The sequence below is a fragment of the Procambarus clarkii genome, chromosome 59 (assembly GCF_040958095.1).
Source record: "Procambarus clarkii isolate CNS0578487 chromosome 59, FALCON_Pclarkii_2.0, whole genome shotgun sequence".
NCBI classification, from domain to species: Eukaryota; Metazoa; Arthropoda; class Malacostraca; order Decapoda; family Cambaridae; genus Procambarus; species Procambarus clarkii.
In genome coordinates this window covers 24,192,428-24,211,227 of record NC_091208.1, presented here as the reverse complement: position 1 = coordinate 24,211,227, position 18,800 = coordinate 24,192,428, and the positions used below count along the sequence as shown (strand labels likewise).

Below are 18,800 nucleotides of genomic sequence, written 5' to 3'. Positions count from 1 at the left end.
TCATAAAGTAATTGGCAGAAGAACTATGCCTACCACTGAAATTACTTTTCACAAAATCTTTAGACCAAGGGATAGTCTCCCTAGATTGAAAATATACAAATGTTACCCCCTATTTTCAAAAAAGGCAGAGAGCTCAGCAGAGAACTACCATCCAATCAGCTTGATATCACACATCTGCAAGCTCATGGAATGATTCCTAAGGGGAGGAATCATTCACCATCTTTCAATGAACAATCTTGCAATGGTTAAAACAAAGAAAACAGTCGTGCTAAATTGGGAATGAATCTGATTGGAGGAATGTGGTAAGTGGGGGTCCCACAGGGGTCCATATTGGGACCAACCTTTTTTTGTTATATACATCAATGACAAAGATGAGAATATTACAAACCACATCATCAAATTTGCAGATGACACAAAGATTTATGGTAAAGTGGGAAATGATAATGATGTTGAAGCATTACAAAGATATCTACATGAACTACACAGATGGTCAGATGACTGGCAAATACTTTAATATCAACAAATGCAAGACCCTGCATGTGGGGCATAACAACCCATGCCACAACTTCCAAATTAATAGCAGTACAATACAGCAGATTGATGATGAATTCAAATTTTGCTACAATGTACCTATTAATAATCCTCAAATTATGCTACAATGTACCTGTTGATAATCCTCAAATTTCACAACAATGTACCTATTAATACTCTTCAAATTTTCTTACACTGTATCTATTAATATTCTTAAAATTTTGCTACAAATTACCTACTTAAAATTATCTGTTAGATTAAGGACCTGCCCAAAATGCTATGCATGTTAGTGTCTTTACGAGAATGTAAAAACATCAATGTTATGTACTGTATTCTCATAAACCCTTGTATATATATAAAATAAATAATTATAAATCTTACATATATAAATAAATAAATACAATAAATAAATAAAAGAAAGGACCTTGGAGTCAAAATCCACCACTAAGTGAAATGTACACAGTAGGTAGGGGCAGCAGTCAATAAAGCTAACCAAACACTTGGATAAATCAAGTGTATTTTTTACTTTAAGGAAAAGAAGGTAGTGATTCAACTGTATAAATTTCTGGTGTGCTCCCATTTGGATTACTGAATCCAAGCATGGAGACTATCATCAGAAGGACATAGCTGCTCTGGAAAAAGTGCAACATAGGGCAACAAAAATTATTCCAGAGCTAAGTCAATTCAACTACAAGGAACGGTTGAGGGCCACAGGGCTAACAACAATGCAAACCAGGCATGACAGGGCAGAGCTCATTGAAACTTATAAAATACTGAGCAATTTGGAGGATGTTCATCTGGGCCTGAGGGCCACTCGAAGCAACAGCTTGATGGACCAAGCTGTCACAAGTCAAGCCTGCCCCCAAGCCAGGCTTGGGGAATAGAAGAACTCCCAGAACCCCATCCAGGTACAATCCAGGAAAATTTCTTCAAAAGGTCAGATGTAACACAAACAAGGAGCAATGATTTTAAGCTCAACAAGCCACAATATTGGACTGAGATCAGGAGATGCTTCTCCACCCACAGGCTTATAAACTCATGGAACCTCCTACACGCTGAGGCCATAAATGCCAAAACTCTGTTAACATTTAAAGAACAGCTGGAAAATATGAAGGAAAATGGGGGGTTGTCAAAATCCTGTTTGACAAGCCCCTGACAGCTGAATGGGGCCTGACAGCTGAGTGGACAGCACTTCAGATTCGTAATCCTGAGGTCCCGGGTTTGATCCCTGGTGGAGGCGGAAACAAATGGGCAATTTCTTTCACCCTGATGCCCTTGTTACCTAGCAGTAAATAGGTACCTGGGAGTTAAACAGCTGCTACTGACTGCATCCTAGGGGTGTGTAACAAAAAGGAGGCCTGGTTGAGGACCGGGCCGCGGGGACACTAAGCCCCGAAATCATCTTATGATCACCTCAAGATAAGCCCCCAGCGTCTTGTCCCGAATGATACCATTAGTGTTAGTGGCTCTCGGGTAAACTCGGGCAATGTACACGTACAGCACATTAAGCTTATACTGTACCATCCTTCATTACCTGGGGTTCATTTACATCTAATTAATAGCTCTTTCATCAAATATCAAGTTTTAGGCAACCAAAACTACCCATACTGCACTGTACAGCAATTATATTAATTAGACTGATACACAAACAGTACAGTATTGCAAATTAATGATATCCCACAACCAAGGCTGATCACAACCTTCTGGCTGTTGAACACAAGGCTAGTACTGTACTCTACAGGGTACACTTCACAGCCATGGCATAACCCCGCCAGCTTGATAAGTAGTATCATATACTTGATGGTGTTGCCCCATACTGTATATAATCTTCAAGCTAATGATGAGATTTATTACCAAATAATACACATGTTACCATAAATTAAGTTTTATTGAGACAGTAAAACTGCAAAAAGAGTTCACAAGTTATATTAGTATGGCTCAAAACAAATTTGAAAAGGTCTTTGGTGTAGTGTTGATTAATTAACTTGACCAACATGAGTTGATCACACCACCTCCACTGTAATTGGCTGCTGGTACTGTACTGCTTTGCAATATGTCTAAGCCTAGACAATCTTTTTTTTATTATTGGCTAGTACTCCCTCACTGTTGATGGAATACAGTAATGGCTTAACTTTTATTATCATCTTGGGACATAGGCCAAAAGACAGGTCCTGTAACTGATTAGATTGTTCAGCACCTTATCAGCTTTACATGCAGGTCCTCAATTGTAATGTGTACAGAGGTTAATGTAGTAAAAGCAGTTTAACCAGTCACCTCTCACTTATGTGGTGAGTGTGCAATCTAGTACACCACAGAATCCCCCCCCCCCTTTCTATTTATAAATTCTATCCAACAATTTGGGCAAAGCTTATGGTATTATAAACACACTGATTCCATTTTTAACAGTTTGTGGAATTTACAAAAATAATGCTCTATAAAATAGTTCAAAATGTGAACTTTTGGGGGGTCCAAGAGTATATACTGGTACAATCAACCAAATAGTTGCTATAAGTGAAATAATTTAAGGAAGAAGCATTGTAAATCTCTGTACTATCATTAGTGAAGACTCACATCACCAGACATATAATGTCAGAATTCAAGAAATAATTTTAATGGTGAAAAACAATCTCCATTACATGCATAAAAGCCAAACCATATTTTGCAAAGAAAACTAGTACAGTTTGATGTCAAATTTAATACATATAAACTTTGTAGATTTTCAATTCAATTAATTGAGCTTTAACAATTTTTGTTTATGGGTACCACTGTTACTTGACATTTTAAGCTAAACTCATATTGCTTCTCGTTGGGAAGAGGAAGCCTGTTAGGCTTACTGAGGTACCCTAGGCCAACACCTGACCTTCCCCAGGATGCAACCCACAACAGTTGACTAACTCCCAGGTACCCAATTACTGCTCGGTGAACAGAAGCATCAGGAAACGTGCCCATGTTTCTGAAAGAAAGGGTGGAGGAGGGGTGAGAGAACTTGAAAGGGTGAAAGATTTATTGACAGAGCCTCCTAGAGCAATTTCTTGTAGTGGCTATTAATGACCTACTTCAAGCTTCACTTCTACACGTACTATACTGTATATGATGGTCGTCAGCATCATTCAAGTTCAAGTAAGTTTATTGAGAAAAGGAAGTACATCTCAAAAGGATAGAGCAGCATCATTGCCATACAGTTATGTGGGAGCACAACGGCCGCACAGGACTCAACCCCGCATACCCAATAGCGGCATATTACACAAACATCACACACACAAGTGCCAATTTTCTAATAGTTTATAAGTTTTTACACAACACTTGACATTTAAGGATGGAGAGGGAAGGCAATTATCAGGGGGGAAGACCCAAGCCATTACAACTGTATAGCACTTGGAAGGAGTCAGGATAAGGATTTGGGATGTGGTGGGAGGGAGCTATGAGGGAAAAAGTTCCGAGCCATTATGACTATATAGTACTTGGAAGGGATCAGGATAAGGATTTGGGATGGGACAGGAGAAAGTAATGGTATCCATTCCATTTGCTAAAACTAGCATGGGATGGAACGGGGAAAAGGTATGGTGTCTAGGAATACATTTCCTAGAATACTGTGGGAAGGAATACACTAGAACATATGCTCTGACCTTGTTCTTTTGACCAGTCCACTAGTCACGCCTACCACAGCTAAGAAACAAGAAAAGTATATCGTGCATAACAAGAAAATACATTTGTTAATACTAGTATTACGAATGTTAATATTAAGAGCAGTAAGAGAGCCGTCCCAAGTGTGTGCAACTGGAGAACCCCCAGACACTCAAGATCATTTAACCATCTCTTAGCTGGCTCAAACACTCAACAACCAACCGAAGACTGAGCGAAGAGACTTCTCCACGACTGCACTCGTCTCACTCATTATGACAGAGGAGGAGGAGGAGTAGGACAGAGGCGAGTAAATGAATGAAATGCACAAGTTGTGTTGAGAGCGTGTGAAGAGTAACAACATAAGCAGCGGTGCTGAGGCTGGCCGGCGCTCCTTCCCATCCACCACCGGCCCCTCACACCTTTCACTACTCTCAACATCCTAAAGGAGAAAATGTATGTTTATCTCTCAGAATGTTCGGTAATACGTTTAATGATTGTGATGTGTATCTATGTTTGTATTAACATGATGTACTGAACGGGGTGAGAATAGCTTGAGCTACCTCATCCCTTTGTGTGTATTTTACCTCAATAAACTTATTTCAATTTCAATTTCAATTTCAACATCCCAATACTATCCCTATAGCCAACATAATAAAAGAATTAAGCTAACTTACAATACACTTTAGTTAGTACAGTTACAGTTCAGGTTAATAACAGTACAATTTCAGGTTAATACATTTATCTCTTGAGAAGTGCTATTAGAAGTTCTTAAGAGTATCATTAATACATCTTTTATATGGAAGGGGTGTTCGTATACTTTTGTTATGGGGATTTCAAGTTTCTGAAGGCATTTCTTATGTTTTCATGCCTTGCATATGCAGCTGATTATATATTTTTGATGTGGGCTTTAGGAAACAGGTTTGGGTGTAATATCAACCCCCCAGATCTTTCTCGCTTCCTCATTCCTGAAGGATTTCTTCTCCCAGCTGGTACCTTTGTTTGTATTTTCTCATTATAATTTGTGAGAACTCGCTATCATTTTTGTAAATTCATTATAATTGCCTGTTAATCGCATTTTATCTACGCAGGTATCAAATTAAAACAATTATAAAACGTCAATAACTATAAATAGATAATGGATGTTTTTTTATAATGCCCTAATTACGCATGTATTGATTTGAGTTTATATTAGTGAGAGATAGAATGTTTTAATACAATAGTTGGTGAAGTGAAAGTTTACAGTATTGTGTGGAGGAGTAGGCGACGCGAGCCTTGCTTCACAACCACCACACGTCTCCTGGCCATATACCTTACCACTTCATCTATGACAATATTCATCAACTCAACACACTGCTCCATCACTCCATAAGTATAATACTTAACATAGCGTATCATTTATAAATAAATATATTTCCATAACCTAAATAAGCTATATTAGCAGTTAAACATATGCAAATTTCTTTATAACGCTTAAATTCAATCGTATACGTAATTGTTCCTTAGAAATGACGTTCAAGGGGAATGCAGATATTTAGTTAAATGTTTATTACTATAATTTGTGGGTAAAAGTAGGAAGGGTGGTGAGAAAATGGGTGATATAGAGTGTTGTGAGGGTGAAGGTGTGGGCCCGCCAGAGACAACTTGGCAGTGGCAGGGGTCGGCTCCTCCCCCCACCCTCCCACCCATCTTACTCATAACACACCTCTCCTCTCAACTCTTAAGTCACTTTCAGGTAAGATTTAACACGGGGGTCGTAATAGGGTAGTTGATCACCATCATTATCAGCAGGCAACGACCAGTGAACTTGGTATAGATGCGGCGGGCGTGTCAACAGCAGTAGGGAGTAACGAGTGCCACCTCTCTCCTTCATGACGGTGGCACCAGCAGTCTCTCTGTAGGGTTTATCCTGCCGCTGACGGCACCTTGTGTGTGTCTGACCCCTGACCCCTGACCCCACGCTCTCCAATAGTCTATAGTCTGAATAGTATACAAACTATCCTTGGTCCACCTTGCTTTATTGACTGTAAAGAACCTCAAATCACCCTAGGCAACAGGCTGCCATGGTCCACAGTGTTACCCTAGGCAACAGGCTGCCATGGTCCACAGTGTTACCCTAGGCAACAGGCTGCCATGGTCCACAGTGTTACCCTAGGCAACAGGCTGCCATGGTCCACAGTGTTACCCTAGGCAACAGGCTGCCATGGTCCACAGTGTTACCCTAGGCAACAGGCTGCCATGGTCCACAGTGTTACCCTAGGCAACATCCTGCCTGTGGTCTTCAATCCATAGGTGGTCAAGACTTTCCCCCTATCTGTAAGTTAGGTGATTATATGGCATGGGTTGTGATTGAGGTTCAATCAACCCTACTGTAGCTATCATCTAACAGTGCTAAATAGTCTCCCTGGCTTGGTGCCTTCTTTTGATGATTAGTTACTTTCTAACAAACAAATTATATTTAGGCAGTTTAAAATAACATAATATCCAACACTTAATACAATTTGTTTTTATGATGTACTCCACTTGCAACATGGTCGCAGGTAAAGTGGATCACGTGCACGTCACTTGGTTAAGCATCACTTGGGTATAAGCCCATATTGTAGTGATCTGATGTGTGTTCTCTGCCAGACAGAAGAGTTATACAATTCAATATCTTTTTTCATAAATTTGCAGGGTAAGTGATCTATAGTGTAGTATTGAGAATAGTTATGTCGCAGCCAACAGGGCTCGAGTTTGATTCGTAGGCAGGCAGACACATTGGGCATGGTTCCTTACACCCAATGCTTATGTTCACTTAGCCCACTAAATAAGCACCCAGGAGTTAGGCAACTATTATGGATTGCTTCCTAGGAAAGGACAATGTTGGGCCAATGGGAACCTCAATAAACATAATACTGTATCCTGTCCAGTACTATGGAAACCAATATAAGCACATAAAAATTGGATTGATAAATAGTAGTAGATTGACAAAAAAAAAAAAGTCAAATTTGTTTATTTTACATAAATACAGTGTATCATGTATATAGATAAAAAATTACATTGTATTACATGACCTCAGTTGTACATCATTTTCAGGTATTATCCTGGATCATACTTCTCTGAACACCAAGCTTGTGAAACACTTCCGACATCAACTGGACTTTACCGTTTGGTGGCAAGTCGTTGTCTTTTGATAATAATACAAAGGTAAGTTTATTCCTTGAGTAATTAACAAAGATAGTAGTAGGTGGCTAAAATGTAACTGTAGGCAGATGAGAGACACTTTAGGGTTAGAGAGCAGAAGATATGGAAAACTATGAACTAAGGGAATGTGGCAGTTTTGCTGTAATGAAAAATAACACAAGGAAACAAAACACAAGTAAAAATCAAGAGTATAAAAATCTAAAGATAATCTTAACTAACTGCAAAACAGACATGCAACAGCCCTATGAAAATAATTATGTTCTACCAAAAATATCAAGTAACAGCCTTTAACCCTTACACTGCTCAGGGGTCCTTGGGACATTTACACCCCTGTGCGCAAGAAAAAAAAATCAAAAATTTTTTTTCGTCTTCTAAACATGTTAATTTGTGTCCCCTGAGCACGGAAAAAATAAAAAAAAAATCGTAGGTGACATATTTTGGGTGCAATTGACCGAGGAAGTCTGGCAAAAAGTGGGCGTTGACAGAGCGGTCGTCAGACCCGGTCAGCGTCACCCGCGTTGACAGATGGGAGTTGCCACAAAGATATTATTACCTAATTGTTTCAATGTCTCCGATTGATTTTTTCTTAGTTTTTTTGCAGTAATATTATTCAATAGTGTGTATTGTAATATATTTATATAATAAAAGTGGTTAATAATCGCTATACTCAAAAGTATGATGTGCATATTAGTGATTCAATTATTATGTTTATAAAACAATGAACAAATAGTTTTGCTGCTATTACACTCTATACACAGGTTATATATAAGTATTGGCATGTTTTGGTCACCATAACGAACCACTAAGTTGGTATTGAGAGTCGAAAAGCAACGAGGAGTTACCGCCACACACCAGCCAGCCACTCGCTGCCACTCCCTCAACACACGCACTAAACTTTCTCCCCCAACAATACCATTTGTGGTGTTATTACACTATATACAGACGTTATATATAAGTATGTGTATATTTTGTTCACCACAACTGTACAGCTAAGCTGATATAGTTAGTTCAGGCACTAAGAGTCGTCGCTATACACAGATGGCGGCTGGCGGCTCCCTCACTCATTCAAGGACACACGCACTAAACTTTCTCCCCCAACAATACTGATTGCAGTGTTATTACCCTATATACACATATTATATATAAATATCTACATGTTTTATGCACCGTAACTGTACACCTAAGCTTGTAGTGCGCCCAAAGAGCATAGTGGCCACCCTCTAAACAGCTAGACAAATCGTGCAGACGACGTCACCTCCGTCACCCATATGGCTCCTCCCAGCATAATCCTTTTGCTGTTATTACACTAATACACACATTTTATATAAGTATCTACATTTGTGTTCACCATAGAGAACCACTGACCTGGTATGGTGAATGCAAACAATAACAGGTGGCCACACAGTTAGTAAACGATGCTGTCTCCCTCCGTCTCTCAGCATCACTCCTCCCACAGCGCTAATTATTACAACAATCCTGCTATTATCACAACCCTGGTTATTTATATCACAGTCATTGGTCATCTGTAATATTGTCATCGCTAAATAATAACAATTATATATTTATTTTGACATTTTTCGGCGATGCTGTGGTCACAAGCTGAACATCAATGCTGTTCGCTCATGCTGCGTGCGCCGGCCTTGGTTGCTCCAACAGTACTGTGCCTCTCACACCTGAGAATATTGCCCACGATTTTTTTTCAAAATGGCATCTGTTTACAAGAGCCCTGAGGAAGCTACTGTGAACCCCGTGTAGCCGCGGGCCATTTGAATCCGGCCTGGCACCCTATGGCGTATATATACGCCTTGCGCACCATGGGACATGTTACTCAGGGCGTATATATACGCCATGCGCAGTTTAAGGGTTAACAGAGATGTTATGTACTAGGGAGCCTGTAGCTGAGCGGACAGAACACTGGACGCGTGATGCTATGGTCCCGGGTTCGATCCCGGGCGCCGGGGAGAGACAATGGGCAGAGTTTCTTTCACCCTGTTACCTAGCAGTGAATAGGTACCTGGGAGTTAGTCAGTAGTCACGAGCTGCTTCCTGGGGGTGAAGGCCTGGTCGAGGACCGGGCCGCGGGGACACTAAGCCCCGAAATCACCTCAATATAGTCAAGGCGATAAAATCTTTCGTAATTCTATGTGGCCTCAACACTCGATATCCTAATTGTCTAATCTAAGCCTTGAATGCCTAGTCTCTAATTGCTCTGATGACCCAAGGTCATTTTAGGCCTTATATGCAGATATGGTAGTGGTGGGGCAAAAATGTAGATAGTTATGTACAAGAGGTGTATATAGAGTAATACTGTAACAACAAACACACTGATTGTAGAATATAATATACATGACACGGGCTCTGACAGCATGATCTGGAAGGTTTGACATAAGAAGACTGTAATTACCTAAGTGTAGTTACAGGATGAGAGCTACACTCGTGGTGTCTTGTCTTCCCAGCACTCTTTGTCATATAACGCTTTGAAATTACTGACTAGTTTTGGCCTCAACCACCTCGCCTAACTTGTTCCAACCATCTACCACTCTGTTTGCAAATGTGAATTTTCTTATATTTCTTCAGCAGCTTTGTTTAGTTAGTATGAATCTATGACCTCTTGTTCTTGAAGTTCCAGGTCTCAGGAATTCTTCATTGTCAATTTTATCAATTCCTATTATTATTTTGTACGTAGTGATCATATTGCCCCTTTTTCTTCTGTCTTCTAGTTTTCGTATATTTAATGCCTCTAACCTCCCCTTTGTAGCTCTTGTCCTTCACTTCTGGGAGCCATTTAGTTAAATGTCTTTGCACCTTTTCCAGTTTATTAATGTTCATCTTAACCCTTAAAGTTCGCATCACGTCATATGACGTGCTGGACGTTGTTCCAGTCAACTGCGCATCACGTCATATGATGTGTTGGAGTACTACGCAAGATTTAAACGGCCCGCGGATACACGGGGTTCACCACACCTTCATCAGGGCTCTTGTAAACAGACGACATTTAAAAAAAAAAATCGTGGGCCAAACTCCCGGGTGTTATTGGCCTCAGTATTGAGTGAGCAACCAAGCCTGATGCACGCAGCATGAGCTAACAGCACTGCTGTTCAGCTTGTGACCACAGCATCGCCTAAAAATGCCAAATTATACTTGTTCATGCTATTATGTAGCGATGATATTATTACAGAAGACCCCTGATTGTGATAAAACTGACCTGGATTCTGATAATAGCAGGATTGTGGTGATATTTAGCGCTGTGCGCCATGGAGGGAGGAGTAATGCTGTGGGAGGGAGGGTGGTGGCGATGTCTTTTGACTGTGTGTGGCCACCTTTTATTGACTGCACTCAGCATACCAGCTTAGTGGTTCGCTATGGTGAACACAAATGTAGATACTTATATATAACGTGTGTATAGAGGGTATAAACAGCAAGAGAAGGTTTGGAGCCGCCATTTTGGTGAGGGCGGTGGCGTTGTCTGCACGACGCCATCGTGCAGACGACGGTGTTGTTTACAGGTTACCGCGATGGTCTTTGGGCACCATACCAGTTTATTTGTACAAGTATGGTGAATAAAACAGGTAGATATTTATATATAATGTGTGTATATAGCGTAATAACAGCACACAGTATTGTTGGAGGAGAAATATTAGTGCGTCTGGCCTTGAGGGCGGCCGCCGATCAGCTGTGTGAGTAGCCACATCTTTGTGCCTTTACTCACCATACAAGCTTAGATGTACAGTTATGGTGAACAAAACATGTAGATACTTATATATAACGTCTGTATATAGTGAATTATAGCAAAAACATTATTGTGGGAGGAGAATGTGGGTGAGTCAGATGACTGGAGGGAGGGCGGGAGTGGCTGGCTGCTAAACGGCGGTCACTCCTCGTTACTTTTTGACTCATAATAGCTACTTAGTGGTTCGTTATAGTGAACAAAACATGCAGATACTTATATGTAACCTGTGCTTATAATGTAATAACCGACAAAATATTTGTTCACTGATTGATGAACATAATTGAATCAACAATATGCACACCATATTTTTGAGTACAGCAATGATTCACTCATTTTATTATATAAATATATCAAACTACACACTATTGAATAATATTACAGCAAAGAAAGTATGAAAAATCAATCAGAGACATTGAAATAATTCGGTAATTATCTCTTTGTGGCAACTCCGGCCTGACAGCTTGCGAGCAACAGACCGCCTGGGACGCACCCTGAGTCAGCGCCTATAATTTGCCAGACTTCCCGGCCCTATAGCGGGCAATATATGCCACTTACGATTTTTTTATTATTTTTCCCGTGATCAGTGAACACAAATTAACAGGTTAGGAAGAAAAAATAATTTTTTTTTTTCAAAATGACATGCGCCTGTGGGGATGACAGGATATTAAACCCCGAGCATGTTAAGGGTTAAGATATGGGCACCACACAATTGCTGCATATTCCAGCTTTGGTCTAACAAAAGTCGTGAACAATTTCTTTAGTATTTTGCCATCCATATATTTAAAAGCAGTTTTGAAGTTAGAAAGTGAAGCGTAGGCTCCTCGCACAATGTTCTTTATGTAGTCCTCAGGTGATGGTTTTCTATTTGAAACCACCCCTAGATCTCTCTCTCTATCAGAATTCTTCAGATTTCTCACATAATTTATAGGTTGTGTGGGGTCTTATGTTCTCCTATTAGACATTCCATAACATGGCATCTATTCACATTAAATTCCATTTGCCAAGTGATGCTCCGTACACTTTTGTCCAGGTCTTCTTGAAGGGCATGACAATCATCTAAGTTTCTTATCTTCCCTATTATCATAGTATCATCAGAAAACATGTTCGTATAATTCTGTATTCCGGCTGTTAGATAATTTATGAAGACGATGAATGTTACCAGTGCAAGAACTGAACCCTATGGTACTTCACTTGTGAGGCGTCTCAGTTACTGCTTTCGTTGTCTTCTGTTTGGGTTGAACCTGGCACCGCGCGTGTTCACATGCCATACCCTGGTCATAGTGGCCCGTCTGCATCTCTTAGGCGTTCGGGTGCTGGCCTACCTCGACAACTGGCTGGTGTGGGCTCCCAGCCAGTCCGTGTGTCTGCTCACCAGGGATTTGGTTCTTTCCCAGCTCACCGGGTTCAGGTTCCTGGTGAACTGGCGGAAGTCCTGTCTGGTTCCCTCTCAGGTTTGGACTGTGTTGGGTCTTGTGTGGGACACTGACCGCTTCCTTGTCTCTCCCTCTGGTGTATCTGCTTCGGCTGCAGTCCCACCTTCGCTTGTTTCTGGTAGGGGGTGGCTCCCAGGTCACTCGGTGGTTGTTCAAGGGTTTGTGTGGGAGCCTGAACTTTGCAGTGATGGTCTGCCTGCCGGGTCAGGTTTGGCTTCGTCGGCTGTTCTGGTTCCTTCGAGGACGTCCTTTCCACCTATCGCAATCACTGGGTTCGGCCTCGGGGCCTTGCGTCAGCTGCTGCGTCGCCGGCTTCCTCTTTTTTTTTTTTTTTTTTTTTTTTTTTTTTGAGGTTCAGTGCCTTGGCGCCTACCCGAGCTCTCGCTCAATATGTTCATGGACGCGTTGTCTCTTGGTTGGGGCTTTGTGACCAGCGCTCACCAGGCCGGCGAGGGTCGGTGGGGTCCGTCCTTACGTCAGGCCCACAGCATGGTGCAGGAGTTTGCACCGGTGTGGTATTCCCTTCGAAGGGTTCGGGTCACCGCGGATCAACAATCCGGCTCTAGTTGGATTGCTCCCCTTGTGGTCCATTGGCTGAACCGTGGGAGTTCGATGTGGTCCTTGGCTCTTTGGGGATGGTCATTTCAGGTGACTCGTCTGCTGAATTCTTGGGGATTTGGCTTTCCTGGCTGTTCATGTTCAGTGGGGTGTTCTGCATTCTGCCTTCAGGCAGAACTAGTCGAGGTGGGGTTACCTGTACCTCTACCCCTGGTTCAGCTGTTGCTCCAGGTCCTGGCTTGCTTGGAGACTTACCAGGGGGACAGTTGTCCTTTTGGCCCCTTGGTGGCTGGCCCAGCCTTGGTTTCAGGCGCTGCTTGCTTGGTGTCCAAACCCAGGGGTTTTCCCGCGGCTCCACCTCTTTCAGCAGATTGTCCGGTCCGTTACGTGGCTGGTTCGATTTTCTCCTCAAGTCTTCGTGTCTGGTCTTTTTGACTCGAGTCTATCACCATTTGTATGGGGGATCAGGTTGCTTTGTTGGTGTCCCACCTGCATGCTTCATCTCTGTGGCAGTATGAGTTTTCTAGTGGTCCTTTTTTTTTCTCCTTTACTTTTTGTCTCTGCGTAGGTGTATTTCGCTTTCTGTTAAGGTTGTCTTGTCCTTTCTCTCGTGGTTGTTTCAGGTCCTTCATCTTATGCCCAGTACTGTTGCCTCGTATTGTGCGGCATTGGCGGAGCCGCTGCAGCTTGCTTTCGGTATTGATGTTACTTCTGTGCCATTTCACAAGCTGTTTCGGGCGTTTCACATCCGGCCTGCCCATGCACTGTCTGAGCCTTCCTGGTCTTTGGACAGGGTGCTTTCTTATCTCTTTTCCCCTCGGTTTGTAGTGGCCCCTTCGGTTCAGGATTATTTCACGAAGGCTCTTTTTTTCCTGTTGGCTTTGGCCTCTGGGGGTAGGGCCGGGAAGCTCCACGCTCTCCTTCAGTGCAGGGGTTTCTGCTCTTTTGGTTCTGGTGATAAGTTTGTTCGTTTGCAGCCATCTCCTTTTTTTCTTGCGAAGAATGAGATGGCTGTTTTCTGGAGGGGTCTTTGGGTTATTGATGCCTGGTTGGTTAGGCTGTGGATGCATCATGTGTTGTGTCTGGGGACGCGCTTTGGGTTGATCTGGTTTCTCTACTTCCCTGTTCCAGGGTTTGGGTCTCCCAGGGTTATTCGGTACAGCCAACCTGTGGTCTATTCCATGCCCACAATGTTCATAAGTTTGCTGTGCCTTGCTGCCATCTTTGGTGACATGTCTTGGGCTGACATTAGGGCGCGGAGTTTTTGGTGGTCGAACAAGGCTGCGCGCTACCTGGCCAATGTTCTGGGGCCTAGTCGGGCCTGTGTTGCTTTGGGTCGCCGGTTGCAGCCAGTTGTCTCAACTTCGAGTTGAGAGGCGAGTGCCAACCGCCTCCCAGCTAATTCCCTTTTTTGTTTTCTCTTTGTGTAAGTAGCTCCGAGGAGCCGACGGGGGGAGCCCCCGTCTGGGGGGAGCCCCTTCCCCCAGAAAACTAGCATTGACTGTAATGAAATGCCATTTTCTGGGTGAGACCCAGAGGCTCCCTAGCATCCCTCCCTCCCTCCACGGCGGCGGTGGCACAGCTTTCCCCCCCCCTTCCCCTCTCTCAGGGGAGGGGGAATGTTGTGACTTCATGCTTGTTTGCTCGTTTTTGTTTGGGGAGTTCTGTCCACTCATTTGACTTTCAGTAGTAGCAGAACAGGGGTTTGTTTTGGGATGCTTACCTTTCTGGGTGCCTGACCCAGTCGATGGCAGACATAAAATGCTTCAAATGACATGTGCAATTATATAGGCCATAGCTCCTCATGCCTCTCTCAGGGGCCAGGTTCTGGCTCATGGTCCCCGGTAGGCCTAAGAGCTCCATTCACACTGATGCCAAAGTCTAATATATCCATATCATCCTGGATAGCTCCAGGGAGCCTCCAGGTCTCGCCCAGAAAATGGCATTTCATTACATTAAACGCTGGTTTTTTGAGGATGCATTGTACCAGTTTTGTCTTGATACAGAATGTTCATCTCAAATAAACAGGATGTTTTTTCTCAGTGATCCTCGGCAATTGACCTATATTTAATTTTAGGCATCTCATGGTTTCCCATACTAAGCCAATGACTCGCCTTTTCCAGGATGCCACCCATAACAGTTGCCTAACTCCCAAGTATCTATTTAATGCTAGGTTAACGGAAGCATTGGGTGAAAGGAAACGTTGCCCAAACTCGCCCTACCACAGAAATTGTATCTGGAGTTTTTCAACCATGACACAAGTGCGCTTAAAAATATTAATGTTTTACATAGTATTTGACTTTTCAATACAGTACTGGCCAATTTCTTTTCTACCAGTGTTACAAATGTAAATACAGTGTATAATCAACTAAGCCCTACTGACATACAGCAGTTGCACTTCTTTTCAGTAAAATACAGTATTCTGTATGCCTAACTTTGAAAAACGTTCCTTGTCCACTGTATTTCCTTTAATTAAAGAATGCACTTACTTTTCTTCTTTTTTTTCTTTTTCAGATGTCATACGGTTGGGATCAACAGCAGCAGCCGTATGGTTCTGGCTGGGGAGATCAAGGAAGCTTTTCCTATGACATGGGTCAAACAGATTTTGGACAAGAGCAACAGTTTCAAAATTTTGAATACAATAATCAGCAAGGTCAAGAAGCATCTAACCCAACTGCTCCTTATAACAGTGTAGGGAATCAACCCTCATTTTTTACCCCTGGACCTTCTATCATGACACCAGGCCCAAATCCAGAATCCCCAGTCACAGATTCGTATTCTTTGGACGATGAACCACCACTGTTGGAAGAACTGGGGATCAATCCGGATGCTATTGTACAGAAAACTCTTACCGTTCTTAATCCAATGCGTCGAACCGATCCAACAATACTGCAAGACACAGACTTGGCTGGACCCTTAGCATTTTGTTTGGCTTTTGGCAGTTTTTTGTTACTCTCTGGTAAAGCTCAATTTGGATACATTTATGGTATTGGCATGTTGGGGTGTGTTTCAATGTATGGACTCTTAAACATGATGTCAATGTCAGGTGTGAGCCTGGGTGTAGTTGTAAGTATCTTAGGTTATTGTTTGTTACCCATGGTGGCTCTAGCTGGTGTAAATGTTCTTTTGTCATTACAAGGACCCGTGGGTATAATTCTTACGGGTGCCGCAATTCTTTGGTGTTCCATCTCGGCATCAAAGTTATTTGTAACAGGCTTAGCCATGGACCACCAACAACCTCTGGTTGCTTATCCGTGTGCTCTTCTTTATGCGGTATTTGCTCTCATCACCATATTCTAAGTGAATGTATGCCTGCCTTTAATATAACAATTTGGAACAATCTTAAGTTTTCTTTCAAAATAACCTAGCTCGATGTCCTCACCCAAGTTACATTAATTAAATGAACTTTCACTTTGGTTGAAAAATTTAAGTACTGTAAAAGTGAATGAAAATTGTGACCAGTTTAATTGTGGTTTTGTTTGTATATTATTTTTATACAGAACTAAGTTAAGCAAGTACATCTTGGATCTTCATTGATTCAAAGGGAACAGTAATAGCTTTAAATATATTTATGAATTTTACCAGCTTTAGTTTATTATAAATTGTTTTTATGCATTATAAATTTGAGAAAATTATTGCTCTCAGCCTTGCTTGTGCTTTCATTAAATTACAGTATTTTTTTTTATTTAAATAAGCAAATATATCAGTACTAGATTTTGGATAACAGCTTTGCTATGAGTTCAGTACATATCACAAATTTCAATAATCTCGGTGACCTATACTGCATGAGTACATTCGTTAAAAATCTTTCTATACTACTGTATATCCAATTTCAGTATTTCCTTTGGAAAGTTTATCTTGAAGGGTACTGTCATGTGGAATCTTTCCCAGACATTTAATTTGCCTTGAGACAATAAGAATTTATGAAGGAAAACATGAAACAGTATTAGAAATGGATTTTTTTATTCATCTACAGATTCCATGGATAATAGGACTGACTTGGTGTGTGGTCACCCATGTTTCATGGTAATTTTTAGTTTGGGAGAGGTTTACAGTTAAACATTTCTTCACTTATACATTATACAAATCATATACAGTATAGTATTTGTAAACAAAAATTCTTTATTTAATCCCTGCATGACAATAAAATATCGAATGAATTAATTTGTCAGCTAGGTGAATATCTTGTACTTTTTTAAATGATTGTGCTATCATAAAATATATTCTTTATAATGTGTTTAAATTATTGACTTTTCTTAATGTTTATCAAATAAATAATCTCTTTTTTTAGTACCGTCATAATTAAGAAATGAGTTTGTACTAATGTGGTAGTCAGAACCCTAGAAAAAAATTAAAACCAAATAGCTAGAACACTTGGAGAGAGATGATATAACAGATAGCATGGCCTGACGGCTGAGTAGACAGCATTTGGCATTCGTAGTCCTAAGGTTCCGGGTTCGATCCCGGCGGAGGCGGAAACAAATGGGCAGAGTTTCTTTCACCCTGATGCTATTGTTCACCTAGCAGGAAATAGGTACCTGGGAGTTAGACAGCTGCTACAGGCTGCTTCCAGGGGATGTGTAACAAAAAAGGAGGCCTGGTTGAGGACCAGACCGCTAAGCCGTGAAATCATCTCAGGATGGCTTTTGAACAGGAAGATTCTGTGTAACAAATCTAAGTACCTGTAGTTTCTATGATGCAGGCATAGAGGTTTTACAGGATAGATGGTTAAGTTTACTGCATTTATCTGGTCCTAAAAAACGGCTTTTGATAGAATCCCAAATAAGAGGTTGTTCTGGAAACTGGAACACACTGCTGGGGTAACACGAAGACTTCTGACATGGATGAAAAACATTTTAATGGATAGAAAAATGGAGGTAATCAAAGGCAATGTATCAGACAATAGAAATCTTACCAGCAGGTACCACAAGGGTACATTTCTTGCACCAGTAATGTTCACCATCTATCAGAACAATTTCCAGAAGAAATACAGAATTATATGAATGTGGTTGCTGATGATGCTAAGACACTAGGGAAGAAGCTTAGATAATTGTCATGTCCTTCAAGATGACCTGGACAAAATAAGTGTATGGAGCAACTCTTAGCTCATGGAATTCAATGTGAATAAATGCCATATTATGGAATGTGGAACACACAATAGGCCACGCACAACTTGAAATTCATCAAGGCAAATGGGGAGACCTTCAACAAGCCACCGACTTCCTGTCCTCATTGAGGCCACTATGGAATAATTCCCTCTGGTAAATCAGGTAAAATTGTGAAAAGGTTTTTTTTAAAGAACTGATAGAGATGTAGGAGTGGTTGTTTATATGGTTGTAAGGACCATATAAAGAACATTATGTAAGGAGCCTATGCTACACTTTCCAACAACATAATTCTTCTCCAGTCAAGAATTGCACAAAATCACTTGCAGGCCTTAAACATCTTTTGGAGACAGAGCCTAGATACTGGTGATACTGGAAAGATGCTGGTCTTTGACAGACTTAAAACAGCAGAGATCGCACTGCTTCACAAAGGCGGTAGTAAAGCAGATGCAAAAAATAGACCAATAGCTCTTAACATCACACAAAAAACCTTTGAGTGCTAAAAAGTAAGATCACAAAACATGGAATCAGTGTTAATATAACCCTGGGCAACATGGGTTCAGTACAGGGTGCTCCGCCATTTCACAATTACTATACCACTCACATGGCTTGGATGCCATGGAAGACAAGCAAAACACT

General features: G+C 41.4%; 2 protein-coding genes across 7 annotated transcripts in view; one reads left to right on the top strand and one right to left on the bottom strand.

Moving 5' to 3' along the window:
- CstF64 (cleavage stimulation factor subunit 2 CstF64) overlaps nt 1–4,555 on the bottom strand; it is a 119,812-nt gene extending 115,257 nt beyond the window's left edge. Inside the window, exon 1 of one of the 2 annotated variants that reach the window (XM_045758673.2) lies at nt 4,378–4,555. In XM_045758673.2, the coding sequence (XP_045614629.1) occupies nt 4,378–4,516 (139 nt within the window). In that variant the 5' untranslated portion in view covers nt 4,517–4,555. The remainder of the gene's footprint in view (nt 1–4,377) is intronic. The other variant, XM_045758672.2, reaches the window with a different exon arrangement.
- An 866-nt stretch (nt 4,556–5,421) lies between these two features.
- Nucleotides 5,422–17,299, top strand: Yip1d1 (Yip1 domain-containing 1). Of its 5 annotated transcripts, none has more exons than XM_045758671.2 (3): nt 5,422–5,524; nt 7,228–7,338; nt 15,571–17,299. In XM_045758671.2, the coding sequence occupies exon 3, from the start codon at nt 15,571–15,573 to the stop codon at nt 16,354–16,356; it is 786 nt and encodes a 261-aa protein (XP_045614627.1). In that variant the 5' UTR covers nt 5,422–5,524; nt 7,228–7,338; the 3' UTR covers nt 16,357–17,299. The 5 variants fall into 5 exon arrangements, with proteins under 5 accessions (XP_045614627.1, XP_045614624.1, XP_045614625.1 ...); XM_045758668.2 differs by lacking the exon at nt 5,422–5,524 and adding an exon at nt 5,753–5,887; XM_045758669.2 differs by lacking the exon at nt 5,422–5,524 and adding an exon at nt 6,027–6,049.
- The last annotated feature ends 1,501 nt before the right edge of the window (nt 17,300–18,800 follow it).